The 22,144-nt window shown below is 38.1% G+C and overlaps 1 protein-coding gene across 1 annotated transcript in view; it reads right to left on the bottom strand.

The window, feature by feature from the left end:
• Positions 1–22,144, bottom strand: part of LOC140164180 (voltage-dependent T-type calcium channel subunit alpha-1G-like) — a 188,979-nt gene that overhangs the window by 27,464 nt on the left and 139,371 nt on the right. The window contains 3 exon segments of the mRNA XM_072187422.1: positions 13,964–14,034; positions 21,099–21,229; positions 21,949–22,058. Coding sequence (XP_072043523.1) covers positions 13,964–14,034; positions 21,099–21,229; positions 21,949–22,058 — 312 coding nt within the window.

The following is a 22,144-nucleotide window of genomic DNA, read 5'->3' as shown; positions in this document are numbered from 1 at the left end:
ACGCTTTCTTTGTTAAGAACCACTGATCGGAATGATCAATGAAAGCCAATGGCATATCATAATTTGGAACAGGCGTATGAGCCCAGGCTTAACATGCACTACGGCAGCGAATTCCTTGCTCTTTTTCTTTCCTAATGTCCGTATATTCAAGGTATCCTCTTGTATCATATATTATCTAATGAAGTCATCGTAAAATTTTTAAAACTAATTTGAACTTTGCACATTTTTGACATTAAATAACACAACTTGCGATATTTTCTCATGTAACATGGGACCTCTTGAGTTTATGTGACCTTGCATTTGTTACACACATGGGGCCATCATAAGGTACATGCTCTTCTTGTTATTCATTTGGTTTTACAAAATTGCTGATTTCAACAATAAAGAATTTCCAGATCTGATATAGTAACATATATAAAGTGTATCGATTGGGCTAATCCATCTAAATTCCACACTCCAACTATGGAAGATTTTGGAAATATCTTCCACAGGGGTAGTATGAATTTCAAATTGGCACATTAACCAACTCCATTTGAAACTTATCCTTCCTCTGTGGACGATTAAGGTTGAATGGTTCTCAGAGGTGTATGAAATTCAAATGGACTTGCTTAATGTGTTCATTCCATTTGAAATTCATACTCCCACTCTAGCAGATATTTCCAAAATCTTACACAGGGGGTGAGTACTGTAAATGGATCAGCCCATTGTTAGTGCAAACATTTGGATGGTAGAAGGCATACAAGCAGGCCCGTAGCCAGGGGGGGTGCAGGGGGGTGATGCATACCCCCCAAAAAATGTCAAAGGTCCAAAAAGTCCCATTTGCGAGCATAGCGTGCAAAAAAATGAGGTTTTTATGCTTTTTTGGTCCAAAAATGTCCAAATCTGCCTTCCCCAGTCCAAAAATGTCCACTTTTTCAAAATCCGCACCCCCACAAAATAAATCCTGGCTACGGGCCTGCATACAAGTCATGATATCACTTAGCTAGATAAATGAGGTATGAGAGATCAATTGTTACAAATCAAAGAAATTCTTGTATCCCGGCATTACCTTTTACAATCTGATCAGAATTCAAAACCCAAAGCAATTCTTGTGTCATAGGTAACATAATCAGAGCTGGAACTATTACTAAAATTTAACTTGTTTCAAGTATGTAATAACTTCTGCTAAAGACCTTCATCTTAGAAACAAACAAGTGTATAAATCAATTAGTAGCATGACAGAGAACTTGACCTAGTTAGGACATTGACCTAGTCCTAGTTATGAACTTTATGCTAGCTATGCACAAATACAGTATAGAGGCAAAAACTGCCTAGGTGTCAACTCTCTCACTCTGAACCTGACTTTCTAGCTGAATGCAATGCTTGTAGCTTAGTAGAATAAAACATATAGTAGATTGTACAACATGACTTCAAGTGTGTTTCTTCATGAACCCAACCAAATATATAACAGTGGCGACGAGGATGTTTCAACCTATTAACTACAACTTTTCGACTTGACAACCAGTTTTGTTTGGTGCCAAGAAGTTTCAGCTAATAAAGACTTGATTTACCAGTATAGTTCTGTACTTAGTTCATCATAGCCATGGCTGGCTACATGATAGGACAAATGGGTCAATTTGACAGTAGTATGGAGGACTGGAAATCGTATATGGAGCGTTTTCAGCAATTTCTTATTGTGAGCGGTGTGGAAAATAACAAGAAGGTGGCAGCTCTCATCAGCCTTGTTGGGCCAGCGGTATACAAACTTCTTAGGAGTTTGACAGCACCAACAGATCCAGCTACCAAAACATTTGATGAATTAGTTAAATTGTTAACGGATCACTTGGCACCAGCACCACTGAGAATTGCTGAACGTTTTAAATTTTACAAGCGGGATCAACAGCCTACAGAGTCAATCCGAGAATATGTTGCGGAGCTAAGACGACTTTCAACCACTTGCGAATTTGGAGATTTTCTAAATCAAGCCCTTCGTGATCGCCTAGTTTGTGGGCTTCGTGCAGAAAACATTCAGAGGAAATGTTTGACAGAAGACGATTTAGATCTTCAAAAAGCAATTAACATTGCCGTAGCATCAGAAGCAGCATCGAAAGACACAGATATGCTCCACAAGGGTGGAAATGTGAATAAAGTACATTCCACACCTCAACGATTCAACGAAACGGTGGTCAACGGCAACCCCAGAGTCAGCATAAACCGCCAACAAGTATGAACAGTGAACCAAATCATCAAGGAACTATCTGTTATCGCTGTGGTGAACATCACAATGCCAATGTCTGCAAGTATAAAACTTACAAGTGTAACTATTGCAAAAAGGTAGGACACTTGGCTAAAGTATGTAGAAAGAAACAAACTTCAGGAACTAATTATGTTGATGAGCAAAGCATGGAGGAGGTGGAAGATAATAATGGAACTGAAATGCATGAAACCTGTAACTATCTCCACACTCTTGGAATTCACAATTTGCCTGGATCAAACAGCTCAGACCCTATAATGGTGACTGTGGACATCGATGGGAAAGCTATTCCAATGGAAGTTGATACTGGTGCAGCCATGTCCATCATACCGCACGATGTATTCAATGCCAAGTTTTCACATGTTAAACTGAGCAAATGTGAAAGCAATTTCTCCACCTATGGAGGTGGCAGGTTACCTGTTGTCGGTCAGGGTGAAGTGACAGTGACCTATCGCGCGCAAATAGTGAAATTACCCTTAGTGGTAGCAAGGGTAACTGGTCAACCACCTGTGTTGGGTAGAAATTGGCTCAAAGTCATACGCTTGAATTGGAAAGAGATTTTTGCGACATATGCAACATCAGTGCCATCATCACGATCAAGTATGCAGGAAGTGTTAAACAAACATACAGCTGTGTTCCAACCGGGATTAGGAACCATGAAGCATCATACAGCCAAACTGCATGTCAAGCCAAATGCTCGTCCCAAGTTTCACAAAGCGCGACCTGTGCCATATTCACTTCAGCGATTCGGTAGAAAAGGAGATTGATCGCTTGTTGGAGGAAGGCATATTGGAGCCAGTATCGCACGCAGAATGGGCAGCCCCAATTGTGGTAATTCCCAAAGCAGATAAATCGCTGAGGATTTGTGGGGACTATAAGGTAACAATAAATAGTGAAATAGAAGTGGACAAATATCCACTACCTAATCCCCAGGACATGTTTGCAACGCTCGCTGGAGGGAAAATTTTCTCTACCCTGGACATGTCACAAGCATATCAGCAAATGCAGCTTGACCCCGACTCCAAGAAATACTTAACTGTAAATACACATAGAGGGTTATTCAATATACAAGGCTAGCATTTGGAATTGCCAGTGCACCTAGTGTATTCCAGAATGCAATGGAACAAATCCTACAGGGACTTGACGGAGTCATGTGTTTCATTGATGATATTTTGATTTCGGGGAAGACGGAAGAGGAACATTTACAACGGTTGGAAGCGGTACTATCGCGATTGGAGGAACATGGAATACGTCTAATAATATACAGACACGGTTATGATATATTATAATGATATTTATTATCACTGCCCTGGTATGATGTTCATCATGATTGGTCTTAAGTTTTGGCTGCCCAGATTAGGGCGCTTCACACCTAGAGTTCTGTGTACGCTTACGCGTAAGATAATAGTTCCTGGATGATATCACAACATCCCCCTTTCTTTGGATTAGCACACTGGGGAATAAATAAATTAAAATCATCAGATGTGAAATATGTTGAAAAACATTCTAATGGCAGTTGTATTAAATGTGATTAAATTGTGGTTACTAATATTAATTAGGATCAAAAGTTTAAAATTTGTTGTATGAAATGCAGTGTATATTTGCGATTTAACTTTACCAATAAATTTTGATTTTGCTTAACTTGATTGTCATGTCTGCGTTGTGTATTTGCATCTTGGTAAATTGTGAATCATTTATGCACAACACTTTAGTAACAAATTCTAACATATAACAAGTACTTGATTACAACGACTTGTTAGAACAGACACGTATACGTAAACAACAGTGCTGCTGTTTCTGCATTCAAACAACCGATACGCTTGCAGCATACCGTGCAGATGAGGACACATACCACTCACATTTCATCTCTGAGTCGTTTTGGTTTACGGCTTATGCGTCCAGATCTGGTTCGAATTTGTTGATCTGGCGGCTTAGGATCTGCTTTCTCCTGCTGTGGTTGGGCGTCCTTGTTTGTACTATGCTAAGTAGGTCTGGTGCGAAATGCGTGCTTGGAGATACTTGTGTCTTTAGGTGCGTTCTTGCTACTCTCCTTGACAGCACTTGGCACCCGCGAATCTGCGACCTGTTTCTGCGTGTCGTTGCCCCTCCTGGTGTTTCCACCTCATATGATCGTGGTTCCTTGCAGAGTCTAGTGATTTCTGCTGGGTTCCACTTGCCTTGCTGGTCTTGCAACCTTACTTCTTGTCCAACGTGAAGTGGCGGAAGCTCCGGACCAGCACTCCTGTCATGATCCTCTTTCATCTTCTCCTTTCTCTGGTGAAGTTTCTCTGCAATGTCTTGTGCTTGTTGCAGATTTCTAGGGTTCTGGTAGCTCGGTAGTGTTGTCCTGATTTGTCTTCCCATCAATATCTCCGCTGGAGACGGGAGATTGGAATTGATGGGTGTTGCTCTTAAGTTCAGCATGGCTACTTGTAGATCTTGTTTGGTAGCTTTGCATTTTTTGATCAATGCTTTCACTGTTCTAACAGTGCGTTCAGCTAGTCCGTTCGACCGGGGATACCTGGGTGAAGAAGTTGTATGCTTGATCGCCCATTTCTACTTTACATGGCTTGGAGCGGTTGTCCTGTGTACTGGGGTCCGTTGTCAGACATGATCTCTGCTGGTGCTCCCAGTAGGCTGAATGTAGCTGCTGCTGCCCGTGACACCGTCTCACTACGGGTGTTGGTTAGTTTGTGTAGCACGGGAAACTTGGAGTGGTAGTCTGTGATGAGAAGGTAATCTTCGTCATCCAGAGTGAACAGATCAGATGCTAGTTTGGTCCATGGGGTTGTTGGTATCTCGTGAGGTTCCAGTGGTTCTTTGCGTTGGCTTGGTTGGTTTTCCTGACATAACGCGCACAGTTTTTCACGAGGTTTTCTATATCCTGGTTGATTCCAGGCCAGTATACCGACTCTCTAGCCAGTCTTCTGGTCTTCTCTATCCCCATGTGACCTTCATGGAGTTGTGTAAGAATGTCCTGGCGTATTGGCTCGGGTATCACCACTTGGCATCCTTTGAATATTACTCCATTGGACACACCTAGTTCGTCCCGACATCCCCAATATGGTCGGATGTCTTTTGGAAGTTCCTTGATGGTGTCTGGCCACCCATTGTTGATCACTTGTCCTAGTGTTCTAAGGACTGGGCTCCGTGCAGTTTCTTGCTGCATGGCTTCTTGTTTGTTGCGACCGAAGTTGATCAGATCGACTTTGTATACATCTTCCACATCGTCACAGTCTATATCTACGCCTTCGACTTGGATGTCTAGTGGGATCTCTGCTGATTTATTCGGGTTTGGCAGGCGACTTAGTGTGTCTGACAATACCATTTTGCTCCCTGGCTTGTACACCACCTCGAAATTGTATCCCTGGACCTTGACTAGCAGACGCTTCAGTCGGGGTGGTGCACTTGCCAGGGTTTTTACATATCATTTCGAGTGGTTTGTGGTCGGTTTCCACTATGAAGTTTCTCGCAAACAAGTATGTATGAAATCTGGTGATTCCGAACACAAGTCCGAGTGTTTCTCGCTTCGATGTTTGAATAGCTGGATTGGCATTCAGTTAGGCTTTTCAAGCAAACGCAACAGGTTTGTTGTCTTGTAGCAAGCATGCGCCTAGTCCTTTCTGTGATGCATCTACTTCCAGAGTGGTAGGTTTCTCAGTGTCGTAGTATCGTAGATACGTTTCTGCTGACATGAGGCTCTTTAGTTCTTCATAGACTGATTGGTGGTCTTCCTGCCACAGGAAAGGTATGTCCTTTTTCAGCAAGTCTCTTAGCGGGTTAGCTTTCGTTGCTAAATGTGGTATATATGCGGCTAGATAGGTGATTACACCTAAAAATCGCTGAAGATCTTCCTTATCTTGAGGTGTTGGCATAGCTTTCAGATCTTCGACCTGCTTCGGGTCCGGTTTGATACCGTCGGCCGTGTACACTGATCCGAAGAAACTGATCTGGCTCTTGCGTATGGTGCATTTCCCACTGTTGAAAACTAGACCTTCTTTCTTGGCCACCTCCATTAGCTGGACTAGGTTGTTATCGTGTTCTTCTAGGGTTTCCCCAAAGACTACGATATCATCAGCTATGCACACACATCCGGGAACCTGCTCCACGATCCTGTCCATCTCCATCTGGAAGATGTCCTGGCTTATGGACAAGCCAAATGGGAGTCTCTGCGGAAACAGTAGCGTCCAAATGGTGTGCGGAAAGTGGTGAGGTCTTGCGAATCCTCCGTAAGGTGGATAGACCAATAACCGCCTTAGCGTCTAGCTTAGAAAAGTGTTTAGCTTTTTGCGAGCTGTGGATTGATTTCTTCTAAGGTGGGCATTTTGTATGGACACCTTTTGAGGCTATTATTGAGGCGCTTAGGATCCAAACACACCGCAATGTCCCATCCTTTTGACGCTGGTGGTGATGCTGCTGCACCAGTCAGTGTGGTAGTTCACCTTCCTTATTATGCCTTGCTGTTCCATCTTGTCTATTTCGTCCTTTAGTTTACCTTTCAGGTGGACTGGATACTTCGAGGCGCGTCAACCGACGGCGGCGTCTTCAATAAGATGGATCTTGGCTTTGCGTTTGAAGTTGCCAATTTTGTCAAACTGGGCAGGGTATTCAGTCTTCAAGTCTGCCACGGTGTTGATGTTGATGGTATTGATGCTGTTTGCATCAACTGCAGGGCTATTTGCCGGCATGGCATTGATGGTCACCAGATTCGTTTTCACGCACAGGGGAGTCCTGCCACTGCGGCCCCTTCACGTCAACTACATAGAACTTCTGTGTGATCCACTGGGGGTCTACACCCCTGCATACCAAATGTATGCTTCCAAAACATTTGATCTTTGTGCCGTTATAGGCCGTGAGCCGTGCTTTTGTCTTTTTTACGACGTTCTTCCATTGATGCTTATACATCTGCTTAGCCGTCCGCAGAGGTAGTGTGTTACCCTCTGCGCCCGTGTCGAGTTTCAGCTTAAGCTGGTGTTGACCCGTTTTCCTCGGGCAGGTTATATCTATGGTGGCGTATGCTTCCGTGTCGTCGTCTTCTAGACACAGGTTGGAAACTTTGACGCTGTAGAATGTGTGATGTTCTAGATCGTCATCCACTTCGCCTGATATTTCGTTCACGGCAGTGTTTGTCTTGGACCCGTAGTCGTGTCGGCTTCTCCGGGGTTGCTGTCGTCCGAACCTTCTGCTACCATGGCCGGGGGATCTGCTTCTGGGTCTGGACCTCGGTTTCTTGGGACCCGAGCTGCTGGGGCGGGGTGGTTGGACCGTGAGTTCCTACACTTCTTCGCCCAGTGCCCCTTGCCGAGCCACAAGACTTACATGTGTCCGTGTATGCAGGGCACTTCCTGGGTGGATGTGTGAGTCCACAGTTCCTGCACTCTATCTGGCGTTGGTTTACACCCGCGATCTTTGTTTCATCCCTGTTGTAACTCCGTATCCTCTGGCCGCCGGCCTGCAGGGCTTCATATTTGCGGCCCTCTTCTAGTAGTTTGGCCAGCGTAAACCCTTTAGGTTCCTCTAAGAGGTCTTTCCGAATAGTTGGATGGGGGTTGATGCAATGACTAACTCTACGATGCGTTCGCCATCTCATCTGTCGTGAACTCACAGTAAGTTGCTTTGTTTCGCATCGATTTATGAAATCGTCAAGCTTTTCTTGGGGTCGCTGTTTAAACTGCATCAATTCGAGTCTGTGTAGTCTATAGTTGACGTTGTCATTTAGCTGTGCATCAAAGATCTTCCAGGGTTTTTCTGGGTCTTTTTGGTCCTCATCGCTGAGGCCAGCGTGTTTATTTTTTCAATCCTATGTTTCCCACAGCGATTTTGATCTTCACTGCTTGTTTTTCTTTGTCCGTCACTTCTTTGTCCAACATAGTTAGTTCGAAGTCTTTGTTTAAATAATTTAAACTCCTCGCTTACGTCTGGTACATCCCAGTTCATTACTGGATATTTGGATGTCATGTTGGATGGTATTTATCTCAAATACACGGCTGCGCAAGGTATGGTTTGCCTGAATACAGGAACAGCAACGGTATTTAGGGGTAGGTTAAAGAGAAAACAAGACTTGAGAAATGGTTAGTACAAACAACGGGTTACAAGATATTGGTACCAAGGTGTTTGTGCATAACTAAAACACTCAATATTGAAAGCATAACAAAATTAACTGTGTAAAATATTGAGAAATCTGGTTCCAAACAAAGAAAATAATCACTGTTTTTTATTATAAACACACAAAGGTTTAACTTTAAAAATCTTTTTCAACAAAGGTTTTTTCTTTGTTAAAAGTTGTTTCAGTAAAAAGTCTCTTGGAGCACAGTTGATCTAGTTCTTGAATATGCTCAATGTTTCTCTTGGTATCGCTTTATTTATCTGAGTAAACAGCTGACAGTCCGTTGGTAATGTTTATAAAGTCTCGCTATAAATAGATTGATTTCTCAGAATCCTAGTAGGTAACCATGGCAACATCTGTTAGGGCCTTGGAACTGGTAATCCACACAGCATGCAGTCCGTTTCTATGTGTAAAAGTTATCAATGCATGTTCCTCCGGCTGTGCGTAGTGATCCTCTGTGATTAGGCTAAGACGTGGCGCATCAGCTCTGGGCTGGGGTCTTCTCATTCCAGGCTCACTGCACTCGGCGGGAAAATTGGGGTTCGTCAGCACTTTGTCGGTGAAAAGTTTTCATGACAATTTATAGCAAAGTAGCTCAAATTCACACAGAAGATTTAAAGTTCTATTTGCTACGGGCTTAGTTGCAGTTCTTTAGTTCTATAAAAACTTACTCGTTAACTCGTCGAGTTTGATGTTTGACCAGGGCAGGGCACACAAAAATAAGACACGATGTACTATGATATGGTTGAAACTTTCTAAATCAACCTGAAGGTGACAATCGAAGCACAGATTTCGGCGACGATATAAAGTTCCTTTATAATCCGTTATAGTCAAGCGGTAACAAAATTTCCACCGGTATATTTCCATAAATACGGTACCGAAGGATGTGAGTGTTCGCTTTAAATAGTGTGCCGTCGTTACGTGTTTAAAACATGTTGCAGTTCAACTCTTGGTTCAACGAGTGACTCGCTCGATCGCAGAATTCGTGGCCTGCGGCGATATTCCCTGTGGCAATTTCTCCACCTATGGAGGTGGCAGGTTACCTGTTGTCGGTCAGGGTGAAGTGACAGTGACCTATCGCTCGCAAATAGTGAAATTACCCTTAGTGGTAGCAAGGGTAACTGGTCAACCACCTGTGTTGGGTAGAAATTGGCTCAAAGTCATACGCTTGAATTGGAAAGAGATTTTTTGCGACATATGCAACATCAGTGCCATCATCACGATCAAGTATGCAGGAAGTGTTAAACAAACATACAGCTGTGTTCCAACCGGGATTAGGAACCATGAAGCATCATACAGCCAAACTGCATGTCAAGCCAAATGCTCGTCCCAAGTTTCACAAAGCGCGACCTGTGCCATTGCATTCTTTGGACCCAAGATTGTGAGAAGCGGTTGATGATCAGTAATCAGTGTAAATTGTCGACCATACAAGTACAGGTGAAACTTTTTCACTCCAAAAATCAACGACAATGCTTCTTTCTGTAACTGTGCGTAATTCTTTTCACTTTTGGTAAGCGTACGTGAAGCAAAGGCTATAGGACGTTCAGTCCCATCTTCCATGATATGCGATAATACGGCACCGATGCCCCGGGGGGGCCACTCAAATATGAGAGTGTACGCATGCGTGACCAAATTTTTTCGAACACCCCCTAAACAAGTTTTCCTCTGTGAGCAAAATGACCCCCTAAACAAGTTTTTAGCGCGCTTTGCCCAAAAATTTGACCCCCTAAACAGGTTTTGTCTAATTTTGACCCCCTAAACAAGTTGTTGTCTAATTTTGACCCCCTAAACAAGTTTTTGTCTAAATTTGACCCACGTTACAAGTTTTGATGGATTTTGACAAATTGAACAAATTTTAGGCCTACTAAGTTTAGTAACTTGTCATTGAACACTAAAACTGAGTCCACCTCCCGGATATAGGCCTACCCCCCCCTCCGGTATACCATACCGTACCACTTTAAAATATAAATAAAGTTCAGATTCGTAGCTTGTTACATGAATCTGATTGGATTCTCGTAAAGTAGTTTTGTGAGAATATACCAATATTCAGCGTAATTTATCATCATAGTTTATCCAGACGCAACGTTAAGCAGTATTCACATCGTACTTGGTTCCGAATTCGGCACCTAAGTTGATTATCGTGTCCTGATATCAGCGGCCCTTTTCATGCTTTCTACTGCATATATAATTTCCTAAAGTAATCCAGAGAAGGGAAACTCGCAAATCTACCAGCAGGAGAAGTAAACAATGTGAGGAATCTATAAAGGTCCTAAAAATCTTTTTGAAATACATGATATTTTCATTCCGGATTTTCGTCTCCCCGTTTTGTCCACTGAACTATATACCCATCATCATAATCATGACGTCATTAATTAATATGCACGTTTTTTAATCTAAACGGTATTTTACAACTTGTACGAGGCCATGGTTAAATCACATGTAACACGTCATGAAATATATTTGCATAACATAGTGCTTTAAACATTTATACGACACTGGAATTAACTTTTTTCGGAATCTGAGTTTCAGCAGATTTGAAAAGCGGATTAAAATGGTACCCTAAATGCGTTACAAACGATTTTAAAACAACCCCTTTTCATGAAAATCACCGTTTTTTGCCCCCTTACGCGTCCACGCAGCAGAACGCGTGCCCAACCGAAAAAAACACCCTTTTCACGCGCTTTTTTTTTGGTCACGCATGCTTACATCATTATATTTGAGTGGCCCCCCCGGGACCGATGCCATACTGAGATGCATCACAGGCTAATCTCAGTGGATGATTCACATCATAGTGAGTCAATACTGTGTCAGACATCAGCTTTTCCTTGGCTGCTTTGAAAGCTTGATCACATTCAGGTGTCCATTTGTAGGGAACATTGTTACACAAAAGCTTATTCAGTGGATGAATTAGCTCACTCAAGTTAGGAATAAACTTGGCATAATATTGAAGCATTCCAAGGAAAGACCGCAACTGGTGTACATTTTGAGGAGTAGGTGCTTCTGCGATTCCCTGAACCTTTTCAGGTGTAGCGGCGATTCCTCTGTCACTGATAATGTGACCCAGATATTTCACTTGCGTTTGCATGAAATGACACTTTGCCTGCTAATCCATTGTGCTATGCACGCGTGGGTTCGAATCCCATCCTCGTCGCCACTGTTATATATTTGGTTGGGTTCATGAAGAAACACACTTGAAGTCATGATGTACAATCTACTATATGTTTTATTCTACTAAGCTACAAGCATTGCATTCAGCTAGAAAGTCAGGTTCAGAGTGAGAGAGTTGACACCTAGGCAGTTTTTGCCTCTATACTGTATTTGTGCATAGCTAGCATAAAGTTCATAACTAGGACTAGGTCAATGTCCGAACTAGGTCAAGTTCTCTGTCATGCTACTAATTGATTTATACACTTGTTTGTTTCTAAGATGAAGGTCTTTAGCAGAAGTTATTACATTCCTCCCTTCTAAGTTTGAAAGTACAAATTTTATATAAACCAGATGTTTATTTTTATGGATACTGATCTTGGAACTATTTTTATGGATAATGATCTTGGACTTGAATTTGACCATGGAACTATTGATTATAAAGTATTATGTTAAAACAAAATATGCTTTGTATATCAGCATATATGCTTTATCATAAAATTAGCTAAATTTGAATTGAGTTGAGTATGAAGCTAACATAAAATTGTGGACATCTGTTAGTGGAAATCTGTTAACTTTGGTGGTGAGAAAATAAGAATTATGTTAACAATGATTGTTCATCTCAAAAGCTAAATTTTAGAAGTAGTTATAGTAGGCAATTTTATTTGAAAGTTATTTCATTTTTGTGTTTTTCAAAATGCATCTGTAGTTGCCATATTTTTGCTAAATTGCAAACCAACCTAGAAACCAAATTATAAAATTAAGGTCAACTTTGTTTTGGAACAAAAGAAACATCTGGTTTATATAAAATTTGTACTTTCAAACTTAGAAGGGAGGAATGTAATAACTTCTGCTAAAGACCTTCATCTTAGAAACAAACAAGTGTATAAATCAATTAGTAGCATGACAGAGAACTTGACCTAGTTCGGACATTGACCTAGTCCTAGTTATGAACTTTATGCTAGCTATGCACAAATACAGTATAGAGGCAAAACTGCCTAGGTGTCAACTCTCTCACTCTGAACCTGACTTTCTAGCTGAATGCAATGCTTGTAGCTTAGTAGAATAAAACATATAGTAGATTGTACAACATGACTTCAAGTGTGTTTCTTCATGAACCCAACCAAATATATAACAAAGTACAACATTATTATAAGTTTTCTGCCTATCTGTCGCTCTGTCTGTCTCTCTCTTTGACTCTCTTGCACACTCTCTCCCTCTACCTAAATCTCACCACCACACCCAAAAAACTGAGAAATATGTTCCCTGAAATTCATGTTCCAGCCCTGTGAATCATAAGTTGGTAATATCCTCATATAGGTTAGACAAAAGGCTAACATTCCTTCCTACACATTCCACTGCTGTTAATCCAATGGTTTCTAGAAATGCCTACCTTAATGAGGATATTACCACATATTAAGATAGATTACCTGAGGTAGCGATTTCGCCACAGTGTCTAGCAGCTGACGGATACCTTTGGCCATTTTCAACAATTTCAGGACTACATACGTACGTACGTAAAGAGATGGTTGCATGGATGGATGGGTGAGAAGAAACCGTGGTGGAAGAAAAACAAACACCGGCAAACAACAAAAACATACCATCAATACTACCATTAAAACTACCACCCAATTAGTGATGATGACTACCAAGATATAGAGTCACTAACAAGATCCAACTATACAATATAGTACTGTACTATAACTAACATGCTAGAGCAATGCATCATGGGTATAATAATCAATTGAATCATGGGAAATTACAATGCATTATGGGTATTTTCCATTGATATTACCCATAATGCACTGTGGGAGCTTTTAATATAAACTGATAAGTAGGAACACAATCAAAATTTACATAATTCAAAATTATATTCTGGGTTTGAAATCAAGAATTATGTGAAAACACTACATAAATAAAGTATCCAACATAGATGGATAAACTAAAATTCACTTATATAACATATTTGACTCCCATAACATGATTGCAAGCTCAAAGTACACACATCATCAGATACAACACAAGTTACATATTAGTCTATTACAACTACACACACATATAATTATACAACATTAATATCACCCATATATAAAAAGATTCATGCAAATATCAAGCAACATCAAGATGCTAATTAAATTATTAATAAGTGTTAGAACGAGTTAAACCACCTAGAGTAGACAGAAGGCAAAACTGTATTTGGTGAATCACAACATTTCCACTTCAAGGACAAACATTTCAAACATTGAGCAAAAGTCTGAAACGATCATTTTTTGCCATTTGCATAATATTAACCTGTTTTATAATCACCAAATACAAATTAAGCCTTTGCCTGCTTCAATACACCTATCACTAAAAAACTTGTAGAAGACGCAATTGGAGAGAATCAGCACACAACATTTAAAGTAGTATAGCATGTGACTATGGGGTCCTGTGAGGAGGCGGAGGAGGAGCACAGTGCGAGGTGCTGACTCCTTGTTTACCTGAGGAATGGCACCCATTAGTACTGCTAGTAGCTCCCGTAGTCCTTTCATAGTCTTCATTATTTTAAGCACTGATGACGCAAGATGGAGGATTTGTAAGATGGAGTGAGCAAGATGTGATTATGAACAATAATGGTGGATTGATTGGTGTCACAGAATAGGTGATATTTTTAGTCAGTTTGTCTTTTGTTTTTATATGAAAACTGATAATCGAGAGTAAGCAGGGAATAACCACTTTTCGTGTATTTTTAATATGAAAAATTTTTCATTTCAATCAAACAAATTCAAGCCCTTCTGTGATCAAAATACTACCTGTATAATATAATTTGTAAATTGAATTTGATAAAATATGGTAATATTACCATAGTCCTTCATGGATCCCAACCTACATAGCATGCTCATTATAAGAATGTCTTGTTAATTGGCAAAAAGCAACAAAGAAAGCAACAATATTCTGTGTACGAAGACCAAAATTTCAGATTCAATAAAATAATAAACAATTTTGCCCTTCTAAGCTAATGAGATTTGTGTGCTGGATTATTTTTCAATCTATTTTGAAATAATTACAAATTTTTAAGTCTGTGAATTTCTTAAAACAATATTTGTTATGACACACACAAATAAAATTCCTTTTTGTTATTTTTCAAAACCAAAAGAATATAATAATATCAGTGTTTCAAAACCCACTGCATGTAAAATATTTACAGTGAACAAGTTAGCTGCTTAAATATAAAATAGGGTGTGTAAATATTATATATTATATATATTATCTTTCAAAAATTAGTTCACTTTCTTAAAACAATGCATTTTAAATATAACCCTGAAATGAAAAAATGCTGTGTTTTCACAAGTGAGATGGTATCTTAATTCTGCTGGAATCGCAAAACGGCTCATTAAAATATAAATATTTCAGGAAATTGGGTTCACATCTCACTTTACACATGAAAACACAACACAATACAAGAGGTTACAGGTTTCGGCATAGGTGAAGCATCTTTTGATAACCAATACATTGATTAATAACAGAATCTATATATTGACCTTTTCGGTAAATCCCATAAGCCTTTGCGAGTACACCTGAGAACTCTTCATTTGATGTCACACCGATCTGCGCAGATGCGCACATCATTTATTGAACATCATTACTGTGCATTGGAAGCCGGCGTGACTTAAAATGACGAGTTCTCAGGTGTACTTGCAAAGGATTAAGGGATTTACCGAAAAGGTCAATTGATAATAACAAGTTCAATTAATCATTCAAACTCATTGGATTGTATGTGTGCATATGTATAATCAAGAATAAGCCCAATTGCCAATGTGACTTCCGGTTTTTGAGAGCACTTTTAGGACACTTTGACCTCTGACATTTCGGGAAAATTACTCTAATTATTATTAATTTTTTTATTATTCTAATAATGTTACAATTAAAAATATTTAGATAATTAATTTATATAATAAATATATTTTTTGGATTTGTTTTTATTCAAGTAAAACTTTTTTGATTATATTTTGTATGCACAAAAACCAATTTTTCTGAATTTCCGTGAAAGGTCAAAGGACAAAGTGTCCTAAAAATGCAAAAACTGTCCCACAATGCATTGCAAACTTCTAATGCCGATTTGGCTTATTGTCCAAGAATTAAACAACTGATTGTATCCGAATCATAGCAATCTGTGTATACTACTAGCCCTATGCCAAAACCTGCACGACAATAATATACAAATATTGACTGCTAAGAGGGGCATGGTTAAAATTATAGGCCCAAGGTGATCTCAAACCCATGACTATGCCCCGAGGCGTAGCTGAGGCGCATAGTCATGGTTTTGAGATCACCACAAGCCTATAATTTTAACCATGCCCCAAATAAAAAGCAGTCAATATTTGTTTTATATACCAAATCTTAAGATTCTTCTAGTCTGTTTGGTTAAAAGCATCGATTTTAGGAAGAGAAATTAATAGTTTCAATGCGAATCGACACAGATTACAATCTGCGATTTCCACGAAATTATAATGCGCGAAAACATTAACGTGTGTGTAATATCATTTTAAGCTGGGAACAAAGCACACACAGAACTATGCCCGGGGAATAGTTACTTTTGCGGGCATAGTCAAAATTATGCCCACGCTTTTAACCAATCAGATGGCGGGAAACTTTAGATGAGGTATACCATACGGTTATTCATATCTATATACAGTAGCAATTTCAACTCTCAATATAATTTATGAACATTATTACTTTAATTATGAAAACTGTATTGTAAATAAAACTACACTGTCTTCAAGTTATATTAACATGGTGTTGAGGATTGATCATATCATGTGATAAAAAGTATTTATTCATATGTATCCAATTCACTGTAAACCAGAGAAGATATTGTATACTTCCCACAATGCATTTCTTACATTTAATTTAACTCTAGTGCAACATGGGTCGATAGAATTAAAAAGTACCTCAATGAACAGCGCAACCAGATCTTGCAAAATATGTTAATTTCGTTACTATTGACCCTTGTTTAGCCAATCTATTCTTAACATGAAAACAAAGGGAACATGTAAAAAGTAATTTGGTTGATTTTTTGTCTGTTAGGTTTTGTTTGTCGACTATGTACACAGTGATTTTCATCACTCCAGTGTACTTTTGTACTGTTTTCCTGACACCTCTGTGGGTTCTGGAATTAGCAATTTTTGGCCATTAAACTTTGGCACTCGGCACCGAACTTTGCCTGTTTTAGGCCTACATTGGTTGTTTGGTTTTTGTCTACTTATGTGCTCAGTGATTTTCATCGCTTGTTCTAGTACACTTTTTCTTCTACTGCCTATTTTGCCCCCCCCCCTTCGTACTGTCTAGTCTGTATTTTACTTGTTCCCCCACGTCAAGTTGGTGTACCTTGCTTTTTTTCTTTCTAATGGAGTATCATTTAATCCAATGAGGTAATGCATCATGTTGCAAAGGATTGTGGGAAGAGTAAGATACCTTCTCTGATTGTAAACCATCTTAGATTTATATTACAGAAGTTTGTTGATCAAATATGTATTTATTGGAACTTGGCTGAAATTAAGAATTGGACAGTGTTTAGTATGTGGGTCATGCTTTAATTAAAGATGGTTTTATCTTCTAACAATAACATGCATCTCAGGCTTGCTAACAAGTCCTTATACCTTATGTTGTGACTATAATTTATTCGATAATTGAATATTTATCATAGTGCAGTAAGCCATGATGACCATTCATCAAGTGAACGTTTTATATCTGTACATCAATTGCACTGGCTGAAGCGATGTTTTGTTTGTGCGTTAATAAAGACTTCATTCCTTGTTCACCCTGCGACCGAGGCAGACATGCTCAAGATTTAGAAATTAATTGAGTCAATGCTGGAAACAGATTAATTGTGTATGATATGTTACATATAATTTAGCCTAGCTATAAATAGAATTCAATAACAGTTACTGAATATTTATATTTAAAAAAGTGTGCAAAAGTGCATCTATTGTTTGCAAAGAAAAAAACGCAGTGTCCTAAAAAGTAGCTTAAAAATGTGTTTTTTAGATTTTGCTTTAGCTAAATAAGCTGCGTAAAGGCAGAATAGAGAAGATAGGAAGGCAGAAAGACTTGTAGAATGTGCTCAGTTTGTGCATAGGTTTGTAGCAACATGCATTTGTATCAAGGCCCATGCAATAATGGGATATTCCAGTAAAATCCATTCACCTCAATGAAAGACTTTAATCTTCCACACATTTCAAATGGGGTAATCTACACCCCTTGTGTGGTAGATTAAGGACATGTCTTCCATAGGGGGCATATGGATATTAAATTAAAACAGCCCAATGTACTTAAACTCTGTCAGCTTAGTGTTTTACTTGCGAAATGCCTATAGTCAGAGTTACACACACACACCCCTACTTGTAGAGACTGGTGGCAAATGAGGACCTACTAACCGAGGACCTTGACCATCTGAAACTAAGCTCCAAACTGTGGACCCACTTGAAGTTTTACAATCCAACTAAGACCTAACCCTTCACTGACTAAGGAGACCCCAGTGATATGGATTTTTACATTGTCTGTCCACTGTTGGTGAAAAGGAACTGTGAATGTCCACAACAGGTGGGTATCCATGGTAATCAAGGTATTTTTAGGTTTGCTTACTGCTGTTTACAAACACGTCCACATGTTTGAGTTTATTCCCACATGAAAAGCTGCCCCACCCTACACATCCAACTTCAGAAGATGTTTTTTAATGCATGTTTATGCTATTTTTGATCTAGTAACACTGTCCAAGAAGAATTATGGATGTCCGTGTTTCCTGTGCATCCACCCCTACTCAGAGATTTCTTATACTGTCAGACTATCCCTATTTGCTGGTATTTACAAATGCAGGCAACAGAGTCCATTTACAGGCCCCTCTTTGAACTTGTTTGATGAGGACAAAAAGTCCATGTTTGATGGTCTTACCAACTCTCGCACACACACAACTACATATACATATATTTATTTATTTTGTTCTTGCATTTGGATTCTAAGCTGACAAAGTTTTGCACATATTCAAGATGGCTCCTTAGCAACAACATAGCTTCCTAGCAACAAGACATGCTTGCATGCTTAGTGCTCTGCATTCAATGAATTCAGAAGTCTTTATGGGTTCTCTAAGTACACGGTCATTTTTAATATAAGGCCAAAACAATTAACGCTTTGAGTCAAAGTACCAGTAGGTACTTGCTACAACATTCCATGTTAATATTCTGTACTCCATAGTTTTTCTACTTTTTTTTCTTCCTGACAAATTTTGACCAGAATTTTAAAATTAAAAAAAAAAAAAAAAAACACCCTAAAAACAGTATTTGTAAGACAACTGTGCAACGAGCCTATTTATATGTGAAGCACATAAACACTATTGTCAGCTCGTATGACAGTCTGTATTAAACTGCCATTGGAAAGCATTTAGATACGTGTTGAAAGGCCTGTAATGGAAGTTCAATACTGCATTAGATTTTCACCATCAGAAGAAAGCATTCATTCTGTTTGTCCTGAGCAGGTACACATTCACTCAAAATATGCCTTGTTCTGCTTCTAGGTGCTTGGTGGTCAAATTACATAATACACCTTTCTGGTTCCACCAAGTGATGTCTGTGCCCTAGAATATCAATGAGCTATACAAATTGAAATCCAATACAACCTTACGGAAGACATGACCTTAATCTTCCACACAGGTATCGTGAATTTCAAATGGGGGTTACCTGAATGGGCGATTCCATTTGAAATCTACACCCCCTGTGTGAAAGATTAACGACATGTCTTCTGTAGGGGTGTATGGATTTCAACTGGAATAGCCAATTGACCTCTTTGAACTATGACCAAGACTTCTGAAATCATTAGTTTCACAAATTTATCATGTATCATATTATTCAAACATAGACACTGGAGTCATTTATTCAACATTTAATTTAAAGCGGTCTATATTTATATTTTTTAATTTATATATAAATTGCTATTATTTAATATAATCATAGTTTAATTTGTATTTGAAACTAACAATAGTTTACAAATTAACTGGAAAGGAGAACTTGTCAAAAATTAGTCAATATCATTTTCCTCCAACTATTTTCCCAAAATCAATAATCAGAATATGTAATTAAATCAGTCAAAACCTTATAAAGAAAATATCTTATTAATAAAACTTAATTGAAATAAGTAAATTATATTGGAGATTAACAATGTTTTTAGAATTTTTTTCTAGATTATCATCAATATCATTAATCTAAGTTACAAATAAAAATGAAAGGCAATAAAATGTGCAAATAAGTTGGTGCAAAGAAAGCATTTGTGCTGGGTGCTTGGCATAAATCTAAAATAAAAATATCCTTAATGACATGTTTAAGATATATTAAACATCAAAATAATTTATTCTAATTTTATATAATTATAATTATATAAACCACCTAAAACTAATAATTCTACCATAGGTGCATTTGTATTGAAAATGAAAATGTATTTATTAAATCTTCAATAACAAATAATTTTGTTACTGCAAAACTAGATTTTTAGATTTCTTCCTACTTAAAATTAATTTTATGGTAAATAAATAACTACATTCTACTGGATGAACACATAGTCTAGAAACAAAGGGAGTTAGACTAACTATGAAAATGTTGAGAGGTTCTAGGAATAAATAACAACTTTGCATATAAAATTGCCTTAAACTGGATTAGTGAAGACACTAATCTAAGTTTGGTGCCTTAAACTGGATTAGTGGAGAAACTATGCTAGGTTTGGTTATTAGGTAATTGGTGCAAAATTGCAATTTCAGTTGCAGTCAGGCACACAACGGGACATTTTATAGGAAAATGGCTGAGCTAAAGCTGGGTTAGTCAAATACATTCTACACAAAAGGTCAAGTTAGTTAGGTATTGACTTAATTAAACTGGTTTAAGAGGTCAAAGCAGCAAATCTATGCTAAAGAATTGAGTGCATTTTACACAAATTTCTATAAAAATTGTTATATCTATTGCTGAAGAATGTCAAGTATTTAAGGATCTGTTAATAGCAATTTAATGATCTATAAATATATCACATTATTTTCATAAATTAAAAAGGTACTTTAATTGAAAGCAAATTATACTCTATAAATAAACGAACAATTCATCAGTATAACATCATCAAATGATAAACAATATTGGGTTAAACATCTTGGGTTTAAATAAAAGATTTATGGATTTATGGATCAGAAAACTTAAGAATTATGGAATTTTACTGAATTTTGTCTCGAATTCTAAATGAAATAAAAATTATTTCTTACTGACATTGATGGGATTGTGACCTTTAAATTATTTGCTTGTTTGCAAATGTTTTCTCTTAGCATTTGTTTATTTGTCAATGTTTTATAATTTGTTTGTTTGTGAATGTTTTCTCTTATGATCATTTGTTTGTTTGTGAATGTTTTCTCTTAGGATCATTTGTTTGTCTGTGAATGTTTTCTCTTAGGATCATTTGTTTGTTTGTGAATGTTTTCTCTTAGGATCATTTGTTTGTCTGTGAATGTTTTCTCTTAGGATCATTTGTTTGTTTGTGAATGTTTTCTCTTAGGATCATTTGTTTGTTTGTGAATGTTTTCTCTTAGGATCATTTGTTTATGAATCTTACCTCTTGCTATTCTCAACACTCTCATAATACGTATAATGGTTGGATTGATAGGGATTACATCTGATTCCATCTCTTCCAGGACGATGCCTACTAGCGATAGAACCACTATTAACATATCTAACTGATTCCATCTGTACAGAAAAGCAACATCATGGTTGAAGGTGTAAGAGCCTGCTCAATACATAGATGGGTTTGTGAATATGACCTTCTGACAATCATAAGCTAAGTTTGTTGCAGGTTTGTCAAAACTTTGATCGCAAGTATTTTTGCATTCATATAAAACCAGTTTAGTCGTAAGTAAAATCTATGACAAACCCAGACACTTGCTTCCATCTTCTTACATTTCTTTGTTACAACACGCATGGACTATGACAAATCACTGCTAATTAGTTTAAATTAGGGGTTGCAAAACATTGATTTCCAAGCAAATTTATGTTTTTCCAGCTAAAAGTCATCTGGGAAATATTTGAATTGTCATTAATTAAATCATGTCAACCAGAACTTAATCACACATTTCGGTTAGATATTATCACCGACATTGTGGCCATTGTTGTGTTTGTAGGTCCACAGAGCAAAGATCAACATAAAGTCATAATTCATGATTTATGACTTCATGTCCTCCTATAGAACAGCATGTTAAATGACCATAATAACCAGTAGGGCTTCTTTCACTTTACCTTGTTATTTCGGCTCAAAATGGACAGAAACCCTTCCTGACAATTATTACAAGTATTATTCCAGCAGTTTGAGTATAGAACAACAAATTTAAAATCTGAAGGAAATCGTACATTACGACTTTAATAAAATAAAATTAAATTAATTTAAATTAAATAAAATCAATGCCACTTACTTTTCTTTGAAATATCTTCTAAACCCAAGAGCAACAATTTTGACAAAAGCTTCTATAATGAATATGGCCGTGAAAATGTAGTTGAGATATTGCATGATTACTTGCAGAACCTGAAAAAGAAAGAACCCTCATTTTTGATTGCAATCTTCTGATACTAGGAGTTCAAACATGCTCATGTGCATAGACAGGCGATTTG

The sequence above is a fragment of the Amphiura filiformis genome, chromosome 11, assembly GCF_039555335.1.
Source record: "Amphiura filiformis chromosome 11, Afil_fr2py, whole genome shotgun sequence".
NCBI classification, from domain to species: Eukaryota; Metazoa; Echinodermata; class Ophiuroidea; order Amphilepidida; family Amphiuridae; genus Amphiura; species Amphiura filiformis.
This window is presented reverse-complemented; position numbering and strand designations above follow the sequence as displayed.